Source organism: Podarcis raffonei, chromosome 1, assembly GCF_027172205.1.
Source record: "Podarcis raffonei isolate rPodRaf1 chromosome 1, rPodRaf1.pri, whole genome shotgun sequence".
Lineage (NCBI taxonomy): Eukaryota > Metazoa > Chordata > Lepidosauria > Squamata > Lacertidae > Podarcis > Podarcis raffonei.
The window spans coordinates 45,605,224-45,628,958 of record NC_070602.1 but is presented as its reverse complement, the minus strand read 5'-3'; the positions used below and the strand labels follow the sequence as shown (position 1 = coordinate 45,628,958).

The following is a 23,735-nucleotide window of genomic DNA, read 5'->3' as shown; positions in this document are numbered from 1 at the left end:
CTTGTATGTGTTCTCCGCTTTGTTGAACAGCATTCTTAATCCTGCGGAACAGAATATTTCTATAACTTCTGACATAGCGTATTAATTTGAAACCTGCACTGTATTATGTTGTACTTGCTGCATAAAAATATCACATGAATCCACACTAAATCCACACTAAATTATTTTTATTTCTTCAGAGAGCACACACATTGTAGTGTAGCATTCTCTTTAAAGTTTGTGCCAGGCTTCAACAAATTCATTTGCCCTCTGTCATGTGTGATGAGCGGCAAGCATTATTCTCAGCTTGAAAGGTACATCTGAGCAGTAGAATGATTGTTCCTGCCACCGCCCCAGCTTCAAAATTGGGAGGAAGGCGGTATGGCAGAGGAACCAAAAGAGACTTAGCTATAAAGGATTGGCAGGCACGGGAAGTGTTGGCTCTTGCTACCTAAATGCATCTTATGCACCTTTGTGCAGCACCCAAAACTGCATGCTGCTCTCTTCACCCAGGAGTTATTGGGTACCACTTCCCAGAACTGCACAGAGGACCTTCCTGCAGCAAGTGCCAAGCACTTCTCAGCTGGTCCTTTCTGAAGGCAGTGCTGTGTGTGTGACCGCTCTGCAGCTTTGTCAGGTGGTTGGTTTTGTACAAAACAAAACAAGCAGTTCTTTAGTCATTAATTTAGCTTTGTCCAACAATGAAAATAAGTGGTAGAGTGCTAGGAAGGCCTTTTGTCTTGAGAAAATGATGGGGATATATGTGAACTTTCTGGGTTTGCCAATTGAAAAATTCTGTGTATCACTCTTGTGAGGACTAAGGCTGGGCAATGTATTGATATATCATCCAAAACTGGTTGAAGTGCATATTATTACAATGGTTTCATAATTTTTCACCTGGCAGTATACATGTAATAGACCTATCTAGTTCATATGAAGTAAACATTTTGGATGCCTTTCTGCTATGTCCCATATGCTTGACTTCAAGATTTGTGTTATTCTTTAGAACACCAGGCCAGAAACTACAACTGATGATGACGAAGCCCTCGATGAAGAAGCAAAGAGAAGAGACCAGCTAATTAAAGGGGCCATTGAAGTGTTAATACGGGAATATTCCAGCGAGCTCAATGCCCCCTCCCAAGAGTCTGACTCTCATCCCAGGAAGAAGAAAAAAGAAAAGAAGGAGGATGTATGTGTTTTGATTTTGGACACAAACAGATTTACTTCATCTCCCTACATAAGGGCCAAACCCTGTGCCAATACATTAGCTCAAAGCATCTGATGAGAACACAAATCAACAAACCTTGATGTTAGCAGAAGTTTTCATGTTTCATACTGAAATTAAATCAGTTCTAGATGCCAAACCCTGTGGATGTTGTAGGTCTGTGAACACAAAGGTCACAAATGCCTAGACTTCTTGGAGCTACAGGTTTGAATCTCAGCAGGTTTGATTCAGCCTTTCATCCCTTCTAAAATACATGTATTGAAGTAATTGCAAAATGTTTTTTTGAGATGGGGGGATGATTTTAAGACCCTAAAAGAGATTCTGCCTGTAATGTTTGACATCTTAAATGCCCTAAGTCACTGGGTCATAGAGGTTTGCACTGGTGTTATAGCCACAACTCCGCTGATTGGCAGCCCTTCTTCACTGTCCTGATTTAATTATGTTTGTGCACATAGCTAAGAAGCTCTTTCTTATCCTTGAGGGATGAAAGCCATGATGTTACAAAATGGTTTGTTAATATTTGGCTGTTGGGCCAGCTGACGTCCATACTTTTTCACTGTAACATTTGACCCAAAATGCTATAATCCCCCTTCTGTAAATAACCCTGCTAATGATTACACTAATTTTTGCTTTCCTCTGGGGGGAAAGGGTACAGCTTAGTAGTAATTATGCCAGCCTTGAAAATGCGTCATGATTGTTTCAATGATGGGCTCTTAATACCTGCCACTCATAGCAAGAGATGGGGGTCAATTTTGGTTTCTGTCTGCAGCCTTTCTTACTAAGCTTAACTTTCTCCCTTATGTTGTGCTGATAGCAAGCAATAAGATAGCTTGGGCTGCTGGTAAAGTGTATGAAAAGGCAGTGCAAGAAATAATGCCTCTCACTCAGGGAGTGAGTGCACCTCCCACTGTTCTTTAGCCTCCACTTAACTTAACCTTGCACTGATTTTTTTGCATTCTGCACTTATTTATAGGCAAGCCATGTCTCTCTCTTTAAAAGTTATTATCCATGCTATGGATTGTGTTATGTATATAATCAAGAATATAATGGTATCGAGAGACATAATGGTATTGAGAGGTTACTTTTTAGAAGCCTATATTAAAAGAACTGAATATTGATCTTCCTCCTTTAATAACTGCTAGTTTTAGGGTGACCTGTAGCCACACCTTGCTGATGTAGCTGGGTTTTAAATTTAGTGTGGTCTATCAGAACAATGAAACATTTAACTGTGTCCTTGTCTTCCTGCCCCTTGAAATAGTGGAAGTGCATCTTTATTTTGTAAGGATGAACGTGGGACACGAGCATGACTTCTCATCCCCTTATCTGTTGGGAAGTGTGGGACTAAGAAAGCTCTGTGCATGGTGGGGGGAGGGAAGTATATAAAATTGTGGTGGGTGCCGTGTAAAGCTGGTTTTGAGGCACTGTTATCCCCTTTATTGAATGCTTATAATTGTGACTGGTTCCCTTGCCCATTCTGTTTGTTGAAAAGATGAGGGATAATGTGGGGAAATTGAGAATGCGGGGAAAAGAAATGGCAAGTGAAATCTGACTCTTGATTTCAGATGTGGGGAACCTCGCTAATTTGCAGTAACTGTTGGCAACCCCCCCTTGATATAATTACAATTTTGCGAATTAGCGAGTAAGAAACAAAACGAGCCTTCTGATAGTACCACAAAAGGCCACTTTTAACAAGCGTAGCTTAGCTTGCAAGATTTCCTAGAATGTTAATGTTCTGCAATTTTAAATGGAGACATGCCAGGGTGAGGTGGCACCCAGCAAACCTTTGCCGAGAAGTAGATCAGTAAACAGAGAATTAGCGAGGTTCTTCTGTAACTTTGTTGAGTCAGACCTACGGTCACAGCAATGCAATATTGCTTATTCTGCAAACATACAGAACATTGTTTTTTTTCCAGAGTAGTGTGCAATCTATTTTTTAAAAAAGAAATCTCCGTGGATTTTTCCGCAGATTTTCCGCAGATTTCCAGTGGCCCCACTGATACCCTATCCACTCATCACCAAGGTTCGTTTACATTGTAGGTTTTGACAATGACTATGTTTACTGCTAGTTACCAGATTTGTGACTCGTGTCCATCTAATTTTTTTTTCCATTCATTTAACATCAGACTGTGAGGTTTGGTACTGCAGAAGGCCTTTATTTATCTCTTACAAGACTGGTACAAAACATCTAACCTTCAGCTTTTCTTTTGGTTCTCCTGTTTCTGTGCAGATGGGTTTTAATATTCTGTCTCCTGTTCTGCCCCCCTTTCTCTCTTACAGGAGGATATAAATGCTATTGAAATGGAAGAAGATAAAAGGGACCTGATATCCCGAGAGATCAGTAAATTCAGAGATACGCACAAGGTAGTATACTTGTTTTTCTACCTTATACAAAATTAGGTTTTTGCAAAATCCAGTTTCCCTCCCCCTTTAGAAAATTTAAAAGCACATGACCATATCACATATAGTAGGCATAATGTGTGTCTAAAAAGCCACTAAGGACAAAATCCCACTTAAATCGTCTTATTTTGTCCTTTTTATTTTCTAATGACTACCTTGCAGTCTCCTCAGTGTGAATACATTAAAAAATCAAACACTTCTACCCCACTTTTCTTAAAATTAACCCAAAGCAGCTAAAACCATTTACATAAGACCCAATAATTAGTCTGGGCTGCTGCATAAAACATTCTGGCCCCCACAACATTCAAGCAGTTGTAAGACATAATTCAAACTCTGTTTTACTGAGCACTACTGCTTAATTTAAACTTGAGATTTAATTTAATAGCTCTGAGTTGAGAATGGGGGTGAAATTAAATTAGGTTAGTGGTTATCAGACTTTACCAAAATTTAGATGCATGGAAGAACTGTAAATTCCCATTAAGCTAATCTATTCATTGACCCCCACCATTATGATAGAGATCATATGGTGACTAATGCAAGATGAAAAACACAGCTTGGAAAGTAACATGGAATAGGATGTAAGTATGAGCTTCTGTTTTTTTTTATTATTTATGGATGCCCCCTCAGAAAAATATGCAAAGGGGTAACTGGCTTGGAAATGTGTTTACACAGCAAATCCTACCTCAGGGTTCCCACCTACAGAAGTTTCTGTAATGTGAATTTGTGAATGTGTTCCGGTTGGGAAGGGTGGTTTAAGGGGGGGTGAAATTCAAGCTATGCATGCACTGTCTCTTGATGTTAGCTTCTAAGGGAATATGAACTGCCCACCAAGGCTGGAGTACTGCACGCTCAGTGAAGTATTTATCCCTGAAATGAGTGCTTGTAGTTTGCTAATATTGGTACAATGGTGTGAATTTACAAAACGGGTAAAAAGTACTCTGGTTACAGGATCACACTTACTTTAAAGCAAAAATGGATGTACATTGCTGGCAATGCAACATATTGTAGTATAACTTTGGAATGAGAACCTGAGGATAATTGTTCCAGAAGATGTATGAAACTGTTCAGTGGTGAAACATCGTCTTATTTCCAAGCCCCAACATACCTCTGAAATGTAAAGAAATAATGTGGTTAAAACAAAATCAAAATATGCTTCACTGTTTCAGAAGCAATCGGGCATTTTGCTGCCTTTGATCTATCCTATTGGGGGAATATTTTGAATTAACCTTTTCTAATAGATGGAACTAAATCTAATACAAAATGGCCATTTCATATATTGGGTGGGATGTTCAAAAAGGGGCTGGCTAATGAGCACAGTGAACCTTTGCATGTTTTTTGGTTAGAATTTACAAACAATCGGACTGTTAGGGTATCAGCATTGCAGGGGGTGTCCATTTACAGCACAGATGAGTCTGAAGAGAACCGAAGGTAAGATTTTACGTTTTTTTCCCCTACCTACCTTCTTTGCTCATTACTTTATTAGCATATCCTGAATCCTTTTCACCCCTCATTTCCTATAAAACATCCTTTTGTTCACTTGGAAGCAGCCTATTACTTAAATTTTCAATACGAAACAGCAGTGCTGATTTGGCTTTTAAGAAAAGAGAAGCTTGAAATAAAAGCCTTAAGATGCCAAAAGTCAATGCAAATTTTTATCATGGCTTTTACTACAAAAGAAATTTTTGCGGGGGAATCCCGGAACTTAACCAAAGACATTGTTATTGGAACAACTAAAATAATCTGTAAGTATCGATCATTTCAGTATATAAACTTTTCTATAAAAGTATACGAAATTTGAGGTAAGTTCTGCTTTTGAAAGTTAATATAGCTAGCATAACCTTAATACACTAAATGAAATTATATTGTATGAGAGCATTTCACTTAGAAAGTAGGTTGCCACATTCTGTACACTTTCACTTTTTCCTCCTCCATTATGGCTGTTCTCTACCATTCTCAAATACCCTTTTCTTTTGTGAGTTCAATGTATCTAACACCATCCTCCCTATATTTCACTTTTGGTACCATTTAGTGTGGTGGTTAGATATATTGACCTTTTGTTTATTAGTTTTATTACTGTGACTTTGTTTTGGTTCTCTGGTCCGTGAGCGCACACGAGAAGACTGTCTGACAGGTAAGATTGTTTTTAAAGTTGTCTTAAATTCTTTGTTGAAAGAGAGAAATATATGCGCACTTTATTGTTCCAGTTTATAAATTATTTCAGCGGTGGTAAACACGGTGCCAAATGGGGCGATTTTGCTCTTCCCCCTTGCATCAACTGCATACAACATATTTAGGGTGTAATCCTTCCTCACTCATGCTGCACCCATGCACAGACGGGTCCTGTAAGGAATAATGGTGCTCTGTTACTTTCTCCTTAGCATACATGCAGGCAATGAACCAGACCACTGCTGAAAATAAGAGGCTTGTGCACTTCTCTTACACCCTCCTCCACTTGCCACTTGGTGAAGGAACAGATCATGCTCCTTCCACCAAGTGACAAGAGGGGGCTGAGTAGCGATGCAAGAGCCTCTTATTGGCTGAAATGGTATGGTGCACTGATTGCACATGTGCACTAAGGAGAGAAGGCGTGAGAAATGGGCTATGTTAAGCCCTATGTTGACTCTTCAGGCACAACGCTTGGATGTGGAAGGATCATGCCCTTAATATTTTGGCACCCATCAGGCTGATATTTGGCTTATGTTTTTTTTCCTTCCTTTTTTTGGTTTACTTGTGAACCATGTACTTGCTCTTCCTCCCAGAAATATAGCTTGTAGGCAAGGTTAATCCAGTGTTGGCGGTCCATGTCCTAGCACAGCATCTGTAAGTTAACACACACCAATTGCTTCCAAGGATGGATTTATCTATCATTTTAATGAGATTTTATTTTTCTATTGTCTTCATGGGAGTTTTGGTAATAGGCATGATTATTTGAATTTTAAAAATGCACTTTTGTATAGAATTCAGTAAAAATGTACTGTATAACCTTTTAGTCTTGTCTGTGTGCGATTTCCAACCTTCTTGAGGATCCTGTTCTTTAGAAACCATTACTTTAAGCAGTGAATGCAAAAAAATATAAAAAGTTGGGGAGAATAAAGTGATTGGTAAGATGTATCCTTCCAAACATTTCAAGTAACATACACAGTTGAAGTTGATTTTACTTCCCATCCTTGCATAGAATGAATTTGGTTTGGCTGTGGTATGAGGTAATCTTGTCTGTCAGCATCCTACTAAATGATCTGCCTACATGGGCAGGATTAACTTTGCCAGCTAAAAATTCATCTGTGTTCAAGCTCTTTTCTATCTTTCGTGGCTCGGGAGTTTTCTGTGAACTATTGATGGCAATGCACTATGTAATTGTCAGCATATGCATATATGAGGTGAGCATTGCCCTTCTTTCCAAGGTTGGAGATTGCCAGTCTATGTTAGATATATGCTTTTTGCACGAAATCTAGCCTTACGATTGCAGAACTTTTTTTCTTATGAGCTGACAGTAAGCTGTTAAATATTTAAACGTTAAATTATTGGTGTTCTTGAAATGCTCACTACCAGCCTTGGGTGTTGTGCGTGGTGGTGGGGTGGGGCCTCCGACTATAGCTACATGCTAACTTTGAAAATCCTCTTGGTTTCTAGAAATTGGAGGAGGAAAAAGGCAAAAAGGAGAAAGAGAGACAAGAAATTGAAAAAGAACGGCGTGAAAGAGAGAGGGAGCGGGAGCGTGAAAGAGAAAGAAGGGAGCGTGAAAGAGAGAGGGAGAGAGAGCGTGAAAGAGAGAAGGAAAAGGAACGGGAGCGTGAACGAGAACGGGATAGAGATCGGGACCGCACTAAAGACAGAGACCGGGACAGGGAAAGAGATCGAGACAGAGACCGCGAAAGAAGCTCAGACCGAAATAAAGATCGGAGCAGATCTAGGTAAATTGTGCAGTGTGATGAATACTTGTTAATAAATTTGACAGTGGTTCTTAAGGAAATAATTCATGGATGCAACCTCTTTTGAAGACCAGCATGCAATAAGCCATGAGGCAATGAATTAAATAGTATGATTTGCTGACAGCCGTGGTGCCCTGTCCCTCAGGCCCTTTTGTATGGTTTGGCTGACGGAATAAAGCCACAACCAATGTACAGAGAGACGTGTGTGTGTGTATCAATGTAAAGACAGCAGACTGATGTACTGTGTCTGTTGTTCAAAATGTCATTTGTCTAATCACTACACAAGCAACGTTGTGGCTAATTTGAAAAACTTAACAGAGGTTTTGAGTTTGGGCTTAATTTCGGTGATCTCGAAATCGCTACTTTTGTAAACCTCGTATTGTATGGTGTTTTAATTATGTAGTAGAGTTAGTTTTGTTAGACCTAATCTCAATTACCAGCAATATTAAATGTTGACAATTACATTCATTAATCATTTGTCATTACATTTGTCCACAGAGAGAAAAGCAGAGACAGAGAAAGGGAGCGAGAGAGAGAACGGGAGAGGGAACGGGAACGAGAGAGGGAACGGGAAAGGGAACGAGAACAACGGGAGAGAGAGCGAGAAAAGGACAAGAAAAGGGATAGGGAAGAGGATGAAGAAGATGCCTATGAGCGGCGCAAACTGGAAAGGAAGCTCCGTGAAAAGGAAGCAGCTTATCAAGAGGTATAGGAGGATGTTGCTTCTGATCTGGGGATTGGATTCAAAGGGATTCTGTTGCAAATGGAAAGCACCTGGTTTTGGGGGGTGGGGTGAAAATATTAACTCTACCATCCCACCCACCGGCTTTAGAGCCCTGCATTGAAGCCCCTCTCCCCCAGTACCCCATGCTCCCTCAGGAGACACTTGTTGAAAGGAGGTTGTCCCTTTTCAGGTGAAAGCCCCATTCTCTGAATGGAGGTCTGATAATAGTTGTTAAAGATCCAACTCCATTATCATGGAGCATGTTTCCTGTCCATACCTGTATTCTAATAATTTTGTAGCATTGACCATCAAACTTGAGAGCATTTTACAGAACCTCTGTAATGAAATAGAAGACTGGGTGATATAATTAAATGTGGATGGTTTTGCTTCTCTCAAGTGACATATGGGATTTTTCCCTCTCTGGTTCAGTAAATGGTAAACAGATTATTTTCTTTTAGCGTCTTAAAAACTGGGAGATCAGAGAACGGAAAAAAGCTAGAGAATATGAAAAAGAAGCTGAGAGGGAGGAAGAAAGGCGAAGAGAAATGGTAAGGGGTTCATTATTTTTTGCACTGCTTTTATTAGATGCTCAAATGGCAGAATCTCTGCTGGTATACAAGGGTGTCCTGTAGTAGTAGTAGTAATAGTAATAATAATAATAATAATAATTTTGTGACTTAAGTGGTAACTCACAAATGTTACTGCAAAAATAGCTGAGTATGTTGCCATAATTGTTTTTAAAGCATTATGCGAAGAAAAGTGTTTGGCTGCTTTACAGACTTTGTTCCTTACAAAGTGAAAAGGTCTTAGTTCATTATCTAAAACTATTTTCCAACTTTACTAATATTGCAGCTATGTTTTCCTTATTGCTCTCAGACAGATTTGAATAACTACTGGCTGCTTATATTTTTTCTACTCAGACTTCAACCATTCCAAGTAATGGACCAAAGTTTGTCATGTCCATTAATTTCAAGTGTTCCACTCTCAGTATGACTATAATTGGATACATGGATCATGATGTACCCTAATCAGTTTGCAAAGAGCTTTCTGAATTGCCATCTTAAAGCCATAATGTCATACATGGCTTTGACTACCCCCTATGCCATCAGCATATTTTTCTCCTCTCTGCCCTCCTTATTTAAATCTGAAAGCAGCGGAAAAGTTTTGTGAAACTCAGAGTATTTTTTCTAACATACCAACATGGCTGCCTGCATACGATCTTCAGCATAAATCTTCAGAACATAAGCTTTTGAAAAAACTCTGTGTTTTTATATAATTTTTTGGCTTTCATGTAAATTAACTCCAAACAGGTACTTGTTTTGTAGTATTGCTGGTAGCCTGGAACAATCTGCCATTATAAGCAGCAAGTATTTTTCATGCTGTTGTAAGCTAAGGGGGGAAACGACAGTCAGTCTGCACCCATGGGAGGTCATTAAAAAAACTCATACCTTGTTGCCAGAAATGGAGAGAATGGATTTTGCATGGTTCTCAGAACTCCTAATGCTGAGGATATAATCCTAAATACACTAAGGGAATAAGTTTCATGGAACTCTGTATTACATGCATCTGGGTAAAAATGTTTAGGGTAGCGCTCTTAAGATTGAGAGAGAAAAACTCTTAAGCATTTACTTGCATAGGCCAAGGCAAGCTAGTTGTGACTAGGGCTGGGCGATGTTAGGTTTTTAACATCACAATGTATCACCAGCAGAACATCACAGTTTGGTGACAACCCACAATGTTGAAACAAGCTGCATTGACCTCAGCTGGCAAGGCACTGGGAGAAACTGCCTCAGCTCTCATTGCGGGAGCTGAGTGGCTTTCAGCCCAGCATCTGGCGGGCTGGGGACAATGCAGCTGTCCCAGCTTGCTGCTCAGCTGTGGGGCAGAAAGGCTCCTGGCCCTAACTGAGCGGGCCCCAATGTTCCGGTGAGCAGGAGCAGGACCAGGGCTGCTCAGCTGGGAAGCACAAAGCCCCCACTTCCCACCTAAGAGATGCCCGCTCCCACTCCAGCTTGCATGCAAGTAGGAGCAGGATTGCTCACCTGGGGTGTGGAAGCCCCTCCTCCCAAGCTGAGAGAGCCATGATCCTGCTTCTGCAGCCCGGCAGCTGCATCTGAGAACCCCTGCACTGCCTCTTGCCCCACACATGCAAGCAGGAGTGGGGTCAGAGATCTCTCACCTGGGAAACAGGGGCTTTGCACTCCCCAGCTAAGCAGCCCTGATTCCGCTCCTGCTTGCACGGGAGCAGAAGCTGGATCTAAGTTTGCATGCCTAGTGACATTTTTACATGTTTCTTTCAACAGCAGGACCCATCCATTTTCAAAAGCTATATTTTAGACTGTTTTCAAAAGTGGATTGGCACAGGAAACTGCTTTCTAAAATGCATGCCCAAATTCCTCTCATGCATTTAGAGCGCATTAACTTGGTTCTCTTGCATCCTAGCCAGAACTGACAGGCTACTTGAGGCAGATTTGCACTCAAAGCGATTATTTCAGGTCCCTTTTGCAAAGCCTGGCTAACTTATCTCATGCCTCTACACTTTAGTTCAGAACTGGGAAGTCCATTCTCAACTCAAGCTTCAGAGGGTTCAGTAGTTTGTGAGGAGGAAATACCGTTTCAGAAGCAGGAAAAGCAAACTAGTAGTGACTTGCTATCTACTTAAAGGAAGGTGCTACTCTAGAAACTTTCTGGTAGGGAATAACTTCTGCTCCTTCAAGGGTGATGAGCTAATTTCTGTCTGAAATTAATTAAATGTTTTCAACTCTCTTATAGGCAAAAGAAGCTAAGCGTCTAAAAGAATTTCTAGAAGATTATGATGATGACAGAGATGATCCAAAATACTATAGGTATGCTTAGCATGAACTGCAGGAGATTTTTATTTATTCATTAAATTTGTATACCCTTCTATACCTGCAGGTCTCAGGGCGGTTCATGAGATAAATCAGTTTGTGTTCTCAGGTTTCGTCAACATGACTCCTATCAGAAAAACAGACGTAGGAAACCTTGTGTTCCAACATGTGATGAGTAGGAGAGGTTTACAGACAATGTGATTTAGAATAATAGAATTGTAGAGTTGAAAGGGATCATGAGGGTCATCTAGTCGAACCCACTGCAGTGAAGGGATATTTCTGCCCAATGTGGGGCATGTAGTGGGTGAATCAGGTTAAGCTAGCCAAAGGTGCTCCACACCACAAAGAAAACCTGTGTATTCAATGATGGAGATGGCAGCCCCAAATTTGTAAATTTATTGGAGCACCAATAAGAGTGATCATTAGACAAATCCTAGCAAATATGCACCTCTTTTATGAAAAGCACTGAACAAATTCAGATAACTTTGAGTTGGAAGAATGCGGAGACTCTTAATCACTTTCAAACTAAAGGATTTTTATTTCCCTAGTTTTAAGAATTGCTATTCCTTCCTGGCATGTTCTTGTAAGAATTCAGATACAAAGAAGTACAGGGCTAAATCCTACTCCAAACAGAATATTTTATTTCTCTGATGTAGGGAATGAAACATGAAACTTTATAGTCAATATTCTGTATCGGGTGCTTATGGTGTACTGTTTTTGAAAAATATTTGTGGGAAACAAGTGCCACGAGACCTTTAAAACAAAAGTGAATACATGTTACAGGGGAAGCGCTCTGCAGAAGCGATTGCGAGATAGGGAAAAGGAAATGGAAGCAGACGAAAGAGATAGGAAAAGGGAAAAGGAAGAACTGGAAGAAATCCGGCAACGTCTTCTTGCAGAAGGACACCCAGATCCAGATGCAGAGCTACAGAGGGTAAGAAACTCCTTTTTTTGGCAAAGGATGGTGAATGAGCATTTTTATAATAGTAGACCATGTCATGTAGTAGACTGTTGGTAAGCTAGAGATTTGTGACTCACCCTCTTGGTTGACATGTCCTGGGTTTATCCCCATGCTCATGTGGAAAGCAGTTTTTTGTTTCAGATCTCTTTATATAAGTATCATAATATTGTTAATCTGGATTATTCCTTACTTATAAAGCCAAATAAAATCGAGTTTTAAAAAAACTGCCTCGGATTAACTAGGATTATCCATTTACGGGGACAGCCAGGCTGGCTTTGCATGTTTTAACTCCTAATAAGTGCATTTGGTGAAGAATGTGCACAATTTTGTTCCATAGATGGAACAAGAGGCTGAAAGGCGTCGACAGCCACAAACCAAACAGGAGCCAGAATCTGAGGAAGAGGAGGAGGAAAAGCAAGAAAAGGAAGAGAAGAGGGAAGAACCCGAAGAAGAGGAGGAAGAGCCAGAGCAAAAGCCCTGCCTTAAACCAACCTTGCGACCCATCAGCTCTGCCCCATCTGTTTCCTCAGCAAGTGGCAATGCAACTCCTAACACTCCTGGGGACGAATCTCCCTGTGGTATTATCATCCCACATGAAAACTCGCCAGATCAGCAGCAGCCAGAGGAGTACAGGCCTAAAATAGGGCTTAGCCTCAAATTGGGCAAGTTTTTTTTCTTGTTTCTATCCATGTGAGGAAGGAGGGCACAAAGATAGGAAGTCAGATTCTGTGCTTCCCTTCTTTGAACCTTTTGATTGTATAATTATTATTGATCCATTTGAGAGCAGAGCAGTTGAGTGAAGCAGCATAGAATAAACTCTTTAATCTTAGCCACTTTGCTCTGTGGTTGATTTTTCTCCCCCCAGTCTTTTATTATTACAGTGGTACCTCGCAAGACGAAATTAATTCGTTCCGCGAGTTTTTCTTCTTGCGAGTTTTTTGTCTTGCGAAGCACGGTTTCCCATAGGAATGCATTGAAAATCAATCACTGCGTTCCTATGGAAACCGCCTTCAGACCAGGTCCGGGGACAGTCTGTCCCCTGACCTCTTCTGAAGGCTGGGGGGGGGGGGACAAGGGCTTTTCTTCCCACCGCCAGCCTTCAGAAGGCTGTTCTGAAGGCTGGCGGTGGGAAGAAAAGCCCTTCTCCCCACCTCCCGCCCCACAAGCTCCGGGGACAGGAGGGCTTTGCTGCCGCCCGCCAGCATTTTAAAATCGCCCCGGGACAGCGGAGAAGTCTCCACTGTCCCGGGAAGGCCGGCGGGGGGGAGCAAAGACTTTTGCCCCCCGCCGGCCTTCAGAAGAGGTCCAGGACCTCTTCTGAAGGCCAGCGGTGGGCAAAAGTCTTTGCTCCCCCCCGCCTGCCTTCAAAAGCCGTCGGGGATAGCGGAGAAACGCGCTGCGCTTCTCCGCTATCCCGGGAAGGCAGGCGGTCGGGACCTCTTCTGAAGGCCGGCGGTGGGCGAAAGTCTTTGCTCCCGACCGCCAGCATTTAAAAAGAGGTCCCCGTAGATTTCCCTATGGGCTTTCTTCTTGCGAAGCAAGCCCATAGGGAAATTCGTCTGGCGAAGCACCTCGAAAAACGGAAAACCCTTTCTTCTTGCGAGTTTTCTGTCTTGCGAGGCATTCGTCTTGCGAGGTACCACTGTATTTTGTTGATATCCCATTGTTTTTAAAAGTGCAGCTCTTACCTGAATTTGGAAGAGTCTCCAGATTGTGTTTAAATATATTAGAATGAATCTTCTTTATATTTTAGGTGCCTGCAATAGTCCTAACCAACCCAATGCCGTGAAAAGAAAGAAACTCACTGTGGACAGTGTCTTCAATAAGTTTGAGGATGAAGACAGTGATGACATGCCCCGAAAAAGGAAACTGGTGCCCCTGGATTATGGTGATGAAGACAAAGGCTCCTCCAAAGGCAGCGTCAATACTGAGGAGAAGCGCAAGCACATTAAGAGTCTAATTGAGAAAATTCCCACAGCCAAACCAGAACTCTTTGCTTATCCTCTTGACTGGTCTATTGTGGATTCAGTAAGTGTAAATTTTTACAAAATCTTGAGTATGAACTACAGGACATGTGTTGCACTAATTTGCCAGCTCTTGTGGTTCAACACTGAGTATAGGTAAAATTTATGCACCTTATTGAATAATATGAGCTCTGTGGGAAAATCCTTATTTCAGTACATAACCAAGCCCCCATGCCTGCTATTTATCTTTAACTAGAAAAAAAATACTACCCTAAACATAGGTATGTCACATCATTTTATTTTATTTTAATTTTAATTTATTTTAATTATTTAATTATGTTCTGTTGAAAGCCGCCCAGAGTGGCTGGTGTAGATATTTAGTTAGTTAGTTAGTTAGTTAGTTAGTTAGTTAGTTAGTTAGTACCGAAATGCAAAGATTGGCTTGGATCCTAAGTTTCTAAGTGCCCCTCTGCTTGTGAAAGGCTTCCAGTCTAGCAAAGGATTCCACTAGAAGTAGGAAGGGAAGACAATATTCAGTTGTTCATCTTAAAGCTCTCCCACAATGTTCTGGAAAGTCCCCCAAACCTATGGAACACATTACAGTGGTACCTTGGGTTACATACGCTTCAGGTTACAGACTCCGCTAACCCAGAAATAGTACCTCGGGTTAAGAACTTTGCTTCAGGATGAGAACAGAAATTGTGCTCCAGCGGCGCGGCGGCAGCAGGAGGCCCCATCAGCTAAAGTGGTACTTCAGGTTAAGAACAGTTTCAGGTTAAGAACGGACCTCCAAAATGAATTAAGTACTTAACCTGAGGTACCACTGTATGGAGGACACAAGAGGCTGGGGGGAAGAGGAAATCACTTCTGCTCACTGTACTTTAATCAGTGAAAGAGAATTCTGGATTCAAGCCATTCACTTATATATCAGATCATTTAGTAGTGGTAGCATGGAATATATAGCAGGCAAGAAGTAAGGAGGCATGTTGCTGTTCGGTCAAACTTGTCTCCTTGATGAGATCTGCTGCAGGCATAGGGAGACAACTAAAACCTGTTGTATTGATACATCTGCCCATGTCCTATTTTGGATCCTGGCTTACAAGTTTGGCAAGAGCTAGCTACCAATTAAATAATGTTAAGTTCATAAACATTTTGTCTTTTAACTGATCTACTTAATTTTTTTTACATGTTACATACTGTACATGCCTTGAAATCGAAGGAATTTAAAGCAAATTTTGATAAGGGAATTGCCATCTTAACTCTGCAGTCATATGCATATTGTTTTAGAAGTAAGTCTCATTGAGTTCAGTGGGACTTATTTCCAGGTGTGTAGGGTTGCAACCTAAAACATTTTTTTCTATTTCATTCTGCTATAATTAAACACCAGAAGCAGATAAATCTAAAAAAATAGCACCAGTACTTAAAATTAATTCAAGCTTTACTTGGTTTATTTACTGATGTAAGCGCATTTAAATCTTGCAGTCATAAACACAATAGGAACTTCTTTACACACTACATTACAAGATGTGGTCATAGCCACCAGCTAAAATGGGATTAGACAAATTCATAGAGAAGGCTTTCAGTAGCTATTGGGCATAACGGCTTTATACTGCCTCCAGGATCTGGAGGCAAAATTCATCAGTAGTAGTCACTGGGGAACAGTGGGAACAGGGGTATTTCATTCATGTCCTACATGTTTGTTTCCCAGAGGCATCTGGTTGGCCTTTCTGGGAAACAGGTTGCAGGACTAGATAGGCCTTTAGTCTGAACTAGCAGATATTTTCTTTTAATGTTAATACAGTATTGTTGCTATAAGTGACAAAGGGACGTGGGTGGTGCTGTGGTTTAAACCACTGAGCCTCTTGAGCTTGCTGATCTGAAGGTTGGTGGTTCGAATCCAATCGATGAGGTGAGCTCCTATTGCTCTGTCCCAGCTTCTGCCAACCTAGCGGTTCAAAAGCATACCAGTGCAAGTAGATAAATAGGTACCGCTGTGGCAGGAAGGTAAGCAGCGTTTCCGTGCGCTCTGGCTTCCGTCACGGTGTTCTGTTGCACCAGAAGTAGTTTAGTCATGCTCTCCACATGATCTGAAAAGATGTCTATGGGCAAATGCTGGCTCCCTCAGCCTGAAGCGAGATGAGCACTGTACCGCAGCCTTTGACTGGACCTCACCATCCAGGGGTCATTTACTTTTATCTTTACTTTTACCTTTTATAAGTGACAAGGGATGAAAGCAATGTATGGTCCAAATAAAAAAATATGGAAACTATTTAAAATGATAATATTTTCTATTCTAGACATTAATGGAACGTCGAATTAGACCATGGATCAACAAGAAAATAATAGAATATATTGGTGAAGAAGAAGCAACGCTAGTTGACTTTGTTTGTTCAAAGGTAAACTTCTTCATAAATACATATTTTAGGTGGCTGGTGCTATAATTTCGCTTGCCAGTTGGGCTTACTTGCACCTCTGGACTAAGTCAGGAATAGCCTTTACAGCAAATAGACTGGCTCCTTTTACTCTTTCATTTCAGCTTAGCAATTTTCTTCTGTGATTCCGCTGTTTCTACTGTTCTTTCTATGTATAAATACTAAAAATAAAAATTAGACTTCCTTTCCCTCATCTTCACAGACTGGCTTCTGAGAAGAAGCTCCCCCCCCCCTTTAGGGATAATTGGATTGCCCTCCTTAGCAGCAGTGATACAGTGAGATCTACCTCTCTGCAGGCTTTAATTTTTAGCCCTTACAGAGGTGTCATTGGCTGAGGTGGATTTTTAGAAATGTGTACAGTGGTTACAGACGCTTCAGGTTACAGACTCTGCTTGAGAGCCAGTGTGGTGTAGTGGTTAAGAGCGGTAGTCACGTAATCTGGGTAACCGGGTTCGCGTCTCCGCTCCTCCACATGCAGCTGCTGGGTGACCTTGGGCCAGTCATACTTCTTTGAAGTCTCTCAGCCCCACTCACCTCACAGAGTGTTTGTTGTGGGGGAGGAAGGGAAAGGAGAATGTTAGCCGCTTTGAGACTCCTTAAAGGGAATGAAAGGCGGGATATCAAATCCAAACTCTTCTTCTTCTTCTTCTTCTTCTTCTACCCAGAAATAGTACCTCAGGTTAATAACTTTGCTTCAGGATGAGAACAGAAATCGTGCGGCGGCAGCGGGAGGCCCCAATGGCTAAAGTGGTACCTCAGGTTAAGAACAGTTTCAGGTTAAGAACGGACCTCCAGAACGAATTAAGTTCTTAACCCGAGGTACCACTGTACTGTCATCACTAGTCAAAGTATGAGCTGTTTCCCACCCCCTATGCACCCAAGCCACCACGGCCTGAAGTAGGCCAAACGCTCCTGAGCAGGCTAGACCAGGCCTAGAGGACACCACAGCTGTGTGTGGCATTCCCTTCACCAATGGAGCTAATATCCCCCTTATAGGGTAGGATGGCAGTCTCAGCATCACATGAGTGCATTGGAGCACATTGCAAGGGGCAACTGGTCCAGATGGATGGGAGACCCTTTGAGTCACAGCACAGCATTGACTGGCTCAAACTTCAGGCAGCATGTCTGGCCACTCAGTACTACTTCTACAGCATGCCTGTCTCACACCCTTTGCTTCCTCTGAAACAGCATTGGCTGGAGTAGTAAGTTGTTGCCGTTGGGATCCACCCTACTTGGTTGGGCTTTTGTACATCCCAACTCAGTGATGCTACATGGGCAAGTGAAATAGCACCATTGTACCTATCTGAAGAGTCGATTTGCTTGTCCAATGTAGCATCACCGAGGCCACACCCTTGCATAGCCTACAACATCTCTTTCCACCTCTGCTAGCACGGTCGGCTTTCAGTTGTAGGATATAGGTTAACATTAGTCTGAGTTTCATTTCTGGACTGTTCATGCTCAGTGAGTATGCAAAACTAAAGAGGAGTCAGCCCATTTCCTGTAAAAGGTACTCCTCCCTTCATCCACTGGAGGCGCAAGGAAGCCCAACTCAGTGATGCTACACTGGACAAGCAAATCTACCCTTCAGGTAGGTACAGTGGTAACTTTCTCTCCACCTCCCATTCTGTGCACTTTCATTTCACAGTATTTGCCCAAAGTAAACTACTGACAGTGTGTTGCCTTCTATGCATAAATATATAACTATGTTCTTGTTTTAAACTGATGGGTCAAAAGCCTGATACTAGACTTGCACACATAACCTGCAGGCTTGTGCATCAGTTATTTTGGGAACTACAGTCTGCTCCAACATGACAGCAAACTGTGTGAGGGTTTTGTTTTGAGTTAACTAAGGTGGCAAGACACAAGTGGTAACTTTCCTTTCTCACTGATCTTGGTCTACCTCAGTCACTTACAAATGCAATCAAATACCTGTTATGAATCGAACAAGGGGGTTGAAAATAAAAATGCCTTTTGGTCCACCTTTCAAATAATTTAGGGTTGTATCCAGTTGTGTTTCTACTCACAATAAGGGTTTTTGATCAGCAGAGGCTTTTGTGAATGGAATGGGAAGAGAAGCCGTTTCTCAAATTCCCTATTTCTCCTACATACCCGTAACACCTCCCGTGCTCTTCCAAAAGCCCCCCCCAATCTTCTGGAATGGGTTTTTGAGGTGCAAGGACCTACAGAGGGAAGGGGGGGGACAGTAAAAATCACGGTGCTTGCTTCCATTCTCAGAAGCTTCCCCTGGAGCAAACAACCTTATTTAAAATTGAAAGCAGCGGGCTTGCTTCTCATGGATTTTATTTTAAGATACGTGTGTTTGCTACCTGCAAGAACGTTATTGTTATGTGGGTAACAGTTCTAAGTCTTGCATGGAACCATACAAGTGCTGTGTTCAGTCATACAAGTGCTGTGTTCTCAATGTTGATATGTCTCTCTTTTTCAGGTTATGGCTCATAGTTCACCACAGAGCATCTTGGATGATGTTGCTATGGTGAGTAAAGGAAAAACATGCCACATCCAGAATTTCTAATTTGTGTAAACTTAGAGTTCTTCTGTGAGAATCACCTTCACTAAATGTATTCAGAGAGATGGACCTTTTCCTCTGGTTTTTAATGCCCTATTTTCTTCTTTTTTGATGTAGGTGCTAGATGAAGAAGCTGAAGTTTTTATAGTCAAAATGTGGAGGTTATTAATATATGAAACAGAAGCCAAAAAAATTGGGCTGGTGAAATAAAGAATCCCTTTTTGTTTTGGGGGCGCCATTTCAACTTTTGTTCTGCATCACTGAAGAACTTTGAAGTTTCTCTGTCTTCAAGAGACATTTGTGAGACCTGTATTTTTTAAATGTAGAAAATGTGAATTTTTTCCCATCTTGTTACACTGAGGTCCCCTCTCCCTCCCTCCTGCCCTCACCCCAGCTTCCTTGGTTGTAATTATCTGAATTCTGCATTGGTGGTTTTTCACTCACCAGGTACAGTTACAGGTATTGTTTCATAAACTACTGCAGCTGCTGTACACAGTCTCTGATATTCATCTTCTAAACTGTTCCTTGTAAATATTAAAAAGACCCATGTTTTAGAAGCATCTGTGCTTACCACAAACCAAAATAATTGAATTTTGTGTAAATACACCAACCTCTTCTTTCCTTTCTCCATTTTAAAATATTAGAATAAACTTTAAAATTCTAAAAATGGATGGGATCATTTTGTTGGCACACAGTTTTCATCTGCATGGATAGGGGATCATTCTCTTGTTGGACTTTCTAATATTTCTAGAGGAATCTATAGAAAAACATGGTGGACTTGCTTCAACTCAGGCATCCTTGTAAAGCCATTGATAAATTTCCTCCTGCTCGTTACATGAGGCCTTTTGTTCAGTTACGGTGGTGACAGAATTTAATACTCAGTTGTGTTTTTAATCAAGGATAACTAGTGCACAAATTTATTTAATTTTAGCTTCCTACTAATACAAGTCTGACATCTAAAGTATTCTTTTTTAATTATTTAAAATAAAATCCATAGACAGGTTTGGGAAACTTGTGGATAGAAAAGGTTTAAAAATGTAACTTGAGCACAACAGTTTACAATGTTAAAATCATATGCTTTCGAACAATGGAGAAATTTGTTTTTATGTAAGTCATCAAGTCAGTTGTGACTTTCTTTTTGTACTGTAAGCTGTCTGTCAGATAGAGGATGATATTTCTTGTCCTCTTACTCTGTATGAGTTTTATACATATGCTGATGTGGTATCAATAACAATGTACTGTAAACTGCATTTTTTAAAATCTTCACAAGTAGAAAGACTGTACGCTATGGGCCTTCTTGATTGCAGGATGAACACTTTCCAGGAAGCAACAATTCTCACTTTTTAAAATACTGCTCTTCTGATATCTCTTTACCTGAAGGATACAGGTTGACCTATTTAGGAGGTGTAACCATGACACTGAGTTACTGAGTACATGCATTATAAGAAGACAGCTGGAAAAAACTGTTCTTAATAAATGGGATCCTATAAATGGTTCCACCATGTAAATATTTCAGATATTAAAAATGTATATATTTGATCTGGATTTTGATTATTTAATTATGTTTCAAAATATACTACCACTTCTATTTCATTTCTGGAAGTAATGGATTAGTTGGCTTGTTGATCTGGCAAAAACTTCCCAGTATGGAAATACAGCTTCAAATTCTGCACACTGGCCAAACTATATAGTATTGAGTTGGATCTAGAATAAGCTGGTTGCACTTGAGTTTGTTGAAATCAAGTGAAGTCCCTAAGTACAATTTGTTAAATTTGTAGCCTTCGTTTCCACCAAATGTTGCTGTGACTAACAGTAATAATTTAAATAAAGGTAAAGGTACCCCTGCCCGTACGGGCCAGTCTTGCCAGACTCTAGGGTTGTGCGCTCATCTCACTCTATAGGCCGGGAGCCAGCGCTGTCCGCAGACACTTCTGGGACACCAACAAAATACAAGTTGAAATAAAAACAAAGTTGCCAAACTTAATCTAGATCCCACCTAGTGAATTGTATTGTTACAATTACTGGGGGTGGGGGGAAGGAATGGAATCTCAAGAATGAGAACCATACCACTTCTAGGAGACATATGTATTGACCTGTTACACAATGATAGAAGTGACAGCCTAACTAATCAAAGAACAATAAAAAACTGAATAATGTCTTTACCACAACCCTTCACAAAAAGGGAAAGGGCCATAACTGGTTCCTAGCATTTCCAGGCAGGATCCAGCTGAACTGGAGAGTTGCTGTCAGGCATTTCTCAACCTGATGCCCTTCAGATGTGTGAGATGATGACTCCTGTCATCTGATCATTGATCATGCTGTCTGAGGGTGATGGTTTAAAGTCCAATCTGGAGGGGAAGCCTATGCACAATGAACAAGTGGCCTGACTGCTATAAAGCTGCTTCTATGGTTGGTTTATCGAAAAAGCAACACTGCACACTTGAAAACAAGAATGCATGCTTGATATAAATGGACATACAGTGCTAAATTAGCAACAGCAGTGCAGCAATAAAAGGTAAAGTTAGCTGCATGGCTCCCTGGAGTTGATGTTGGTAACATTAATCTCACCTTCAAAATTAACAGTTTGCATCCTAACCAGCAAAAAACAAGTCGAGAGCAACAAAAATTACTACTGAAAAATTAATTTTAATGTACGTAACTCCCAACCATCTGCTGAAACATACGTTTTTAATGCAGAATTGACCTGATAGTGTCTTTTATTGGTCCCTTTTTTTAGGAGACATGTAACTCATGTAACTTGTGTATTTGTTTTGAAACTACTGATTTTACCTATGTTTGATAACATTTTCTGTCTTCTTGTTTTCAAAGTTTTATTTCACTGGCATTTTATTACTCCTATATTCTATGAAAACCACATGGGAGTTTTTATTGATTATCAGCATATGCATCTTGTAAAATATAAATAAATAGATGGGGGGGGGGGGGAAATAGTTCATCATCCCAACTTGGCCATGCATGCATCTGATGGGAGTTTGATACCAGCAACATCTGCAGCACCATAAGTTCCCCAGCACTTATTTTATATAAAAAGTTTTTCAAGGTGTGTATTAACACAAGGATCTTGGTTTATAAGAGGTGCTGAGATAATAACCTAGCTCAGGGTTTTCAAATGCCTTGCACTACACTTCGCATCTCCAGCCAGCATGGCCAGTAGTTGGAGATTATGGGAACTGTAGTCCAAAGTTTCTGCAGTGTCTTCCAAGTTGTGGGACCCTTGATTGTATGCTCCTCACTTTAAATCAGGGTAGATTTGTCTAGCTGACAGTTGGGCCAAGTTCACACACTAGTAGTCACAGCTGTAGCAACATAAACTGGATACCTTGTACATCTTAGAACAAAGCTTATCTAAAACTATGAAGGCAGTCCTTATTCCCAAACTCAAAAGGTATTGTAGGTTAGGATGTTGAAAGCCATGAGGCTTGTTTGTGCATTATTTTAAGTTCTTACATTCATGAGAATCACCACCACGGACAATCTACAGAGTTGTGTCTACACGTAAACAGCCTTGTATCGATTGTGAAAAGTCAGGAGCCTTTGCTTGTCAGAGTAAAGCATGGGTCAAATCCCCAGTTAAGCATGAAGCTCACTGGATGACCTTGGGCCCCTCACTGTTTCTCAGCCAAACCCACCTCACAGGATTGTGAGGATAAAATGAAGAGGGGAACCATATACACTACCCTGAGCTTGGAGGAAAGGTGGGGGTATAAATGTAATAATAAAATGAAATAAACCTTGTCTCAGGGCAAATGCAGCAAGTGGCAGAGGTAAGATACTAGTGGCTGTGGCTCCTAAACTGCTAAGGCAGTTGTAATCCTCTGCACACTACTTGAAAGTAATCCTAACTGAATAGTGTCAACATACATGTATACCATAGGGTCGGGCTGCAAAATAAAGTGGGTGTGTACCAAAGATGTCGTGGACTTTGAAGACGCTCGAACTCAGGACGAAAGGTAGAAATGCGCTAAGAGGAAGGCACGTTTGGCAAACCCTCACCACGATAAACTCCCACTCGGAAACCTATGTCCCCACTGTGGAAGGACGTGTGGATCCAGAACTGGCCTCCACAGTCAGTTATGGACTCACTGTTAAGACCGTGTTCATGGAAGTCAATCTTACTCGGCTACGAGTGATGGCCAAAGAAGAAGAATCGCATGGGATCTACCCTAGCAAAGGAGCGACTTCTCTGTTGATCCTCCAGGAATAGAGCTAGTATTTTCTCTCGGCCAAATTAAACCCAATGCGCAGCCCTTCAGAAAGAACGCAGCTGGTTTTGAGCTTTAATGTTATTTATTATCCCCCTTTTGTGCAAATACAACCTGACCAACCTTAGCTACTAGGCACCTACACACTTCGGTGGAAGGCGGCGGGCGGGCGGGCGGGCGAGCGAGGACCTTTTAACTCTTAGGCAGCAGAATGCCTGGGCCGGCCTTGCTTCGAAGAGAAACGTGCAGATTAAGGCAACCCTTCTCCGAATTGCGCCGCTGCCTTTTTGGCGCAGCGGTTCCTGACGTCATCAGCCCCCGCCCGCTTCCTCTGGCGGAGGCTGGGGCTGCTGCAGCTGTTGTTGTTGCGCGGCCTCGCGCGCTCCTTCTGATAGACAGCTGCGGTCCGCCGAGGAGAAGCCCTGCTGCGCAGGCGCACCACCACCCCCGAGAGAGCGTGAGTGGGCGGGGACGAGGCGCCGAGTCCCGAGGGGAGGGGGAATGGGGGCGGGGCTTCGGCCGGAA

At 41.5% G+C, this 23,735-nt stretch overlaps 1 protein-coding gene across 4 annotated transcripts in view; it reads left to right on the top strand.

Moving 5' to 3' along the window:
- RBM25 (RNA binding motif protein 25) overlaps nt 1–20,526 on the top strand; it is a 34,775-nt gene extending 14,249 nt beyond the window's left edge. For 3 of the 4 annotated variants that reach the window (XM_053384315.1, XM_053384305.1, XM_053384296.1), the window contains exons 7-19: nt 986–1,168; nt 3,171–3,224; nt 3,482–3,565; nt 7,232–7,512; nt 8,029–8,236; nt 8,713–8,802; nt 11,027–11,100; nt 11,887–12,037; nt 12,402–12,726; nt 13,818–14,092; nt 16,326–16,424; nt 18,907–18,954; nt 19,105–20,526. In XM_053384315.1, the coding sequence (XP_053240290.1) occupies nt 986–1,168; nt 3,171–3,224; nt 3,482–3,565; nt 7,232–7,512; nt 8,029–8,236; nt 8,713–8,802; nt 11,027–11,100; nt 11,887–12,037; nt 12,402–12,726; nt 13,818–14,092; nt 16,326–16,424; nt 18,907–18,954; nt 19,105–19,197 (1,965 nt within the window). In that variant the 3' untranslated portion in view covers nt 19,198–20,526. The remainder of the gene's footprint in view (nt 1–985; nt 1,169–3,170; nt 3,225–3,481; nt 3,566–7,231; nt 7,513–8,028; nt 8,237–8,712; nt 8,803–11,026; nt 11,101–11,886; nt 12,038–12,401; nt 12,727–13,817; nt 14,093–16,325; nt 16,425–18,906; nt 18,955–19,104) is intronic. The other variant, XM_053384324.1, reaches the window with a different exon arrangement.
- Nucleotides 20,527–23,735: the final 3,209 nt, after the last annotated feature.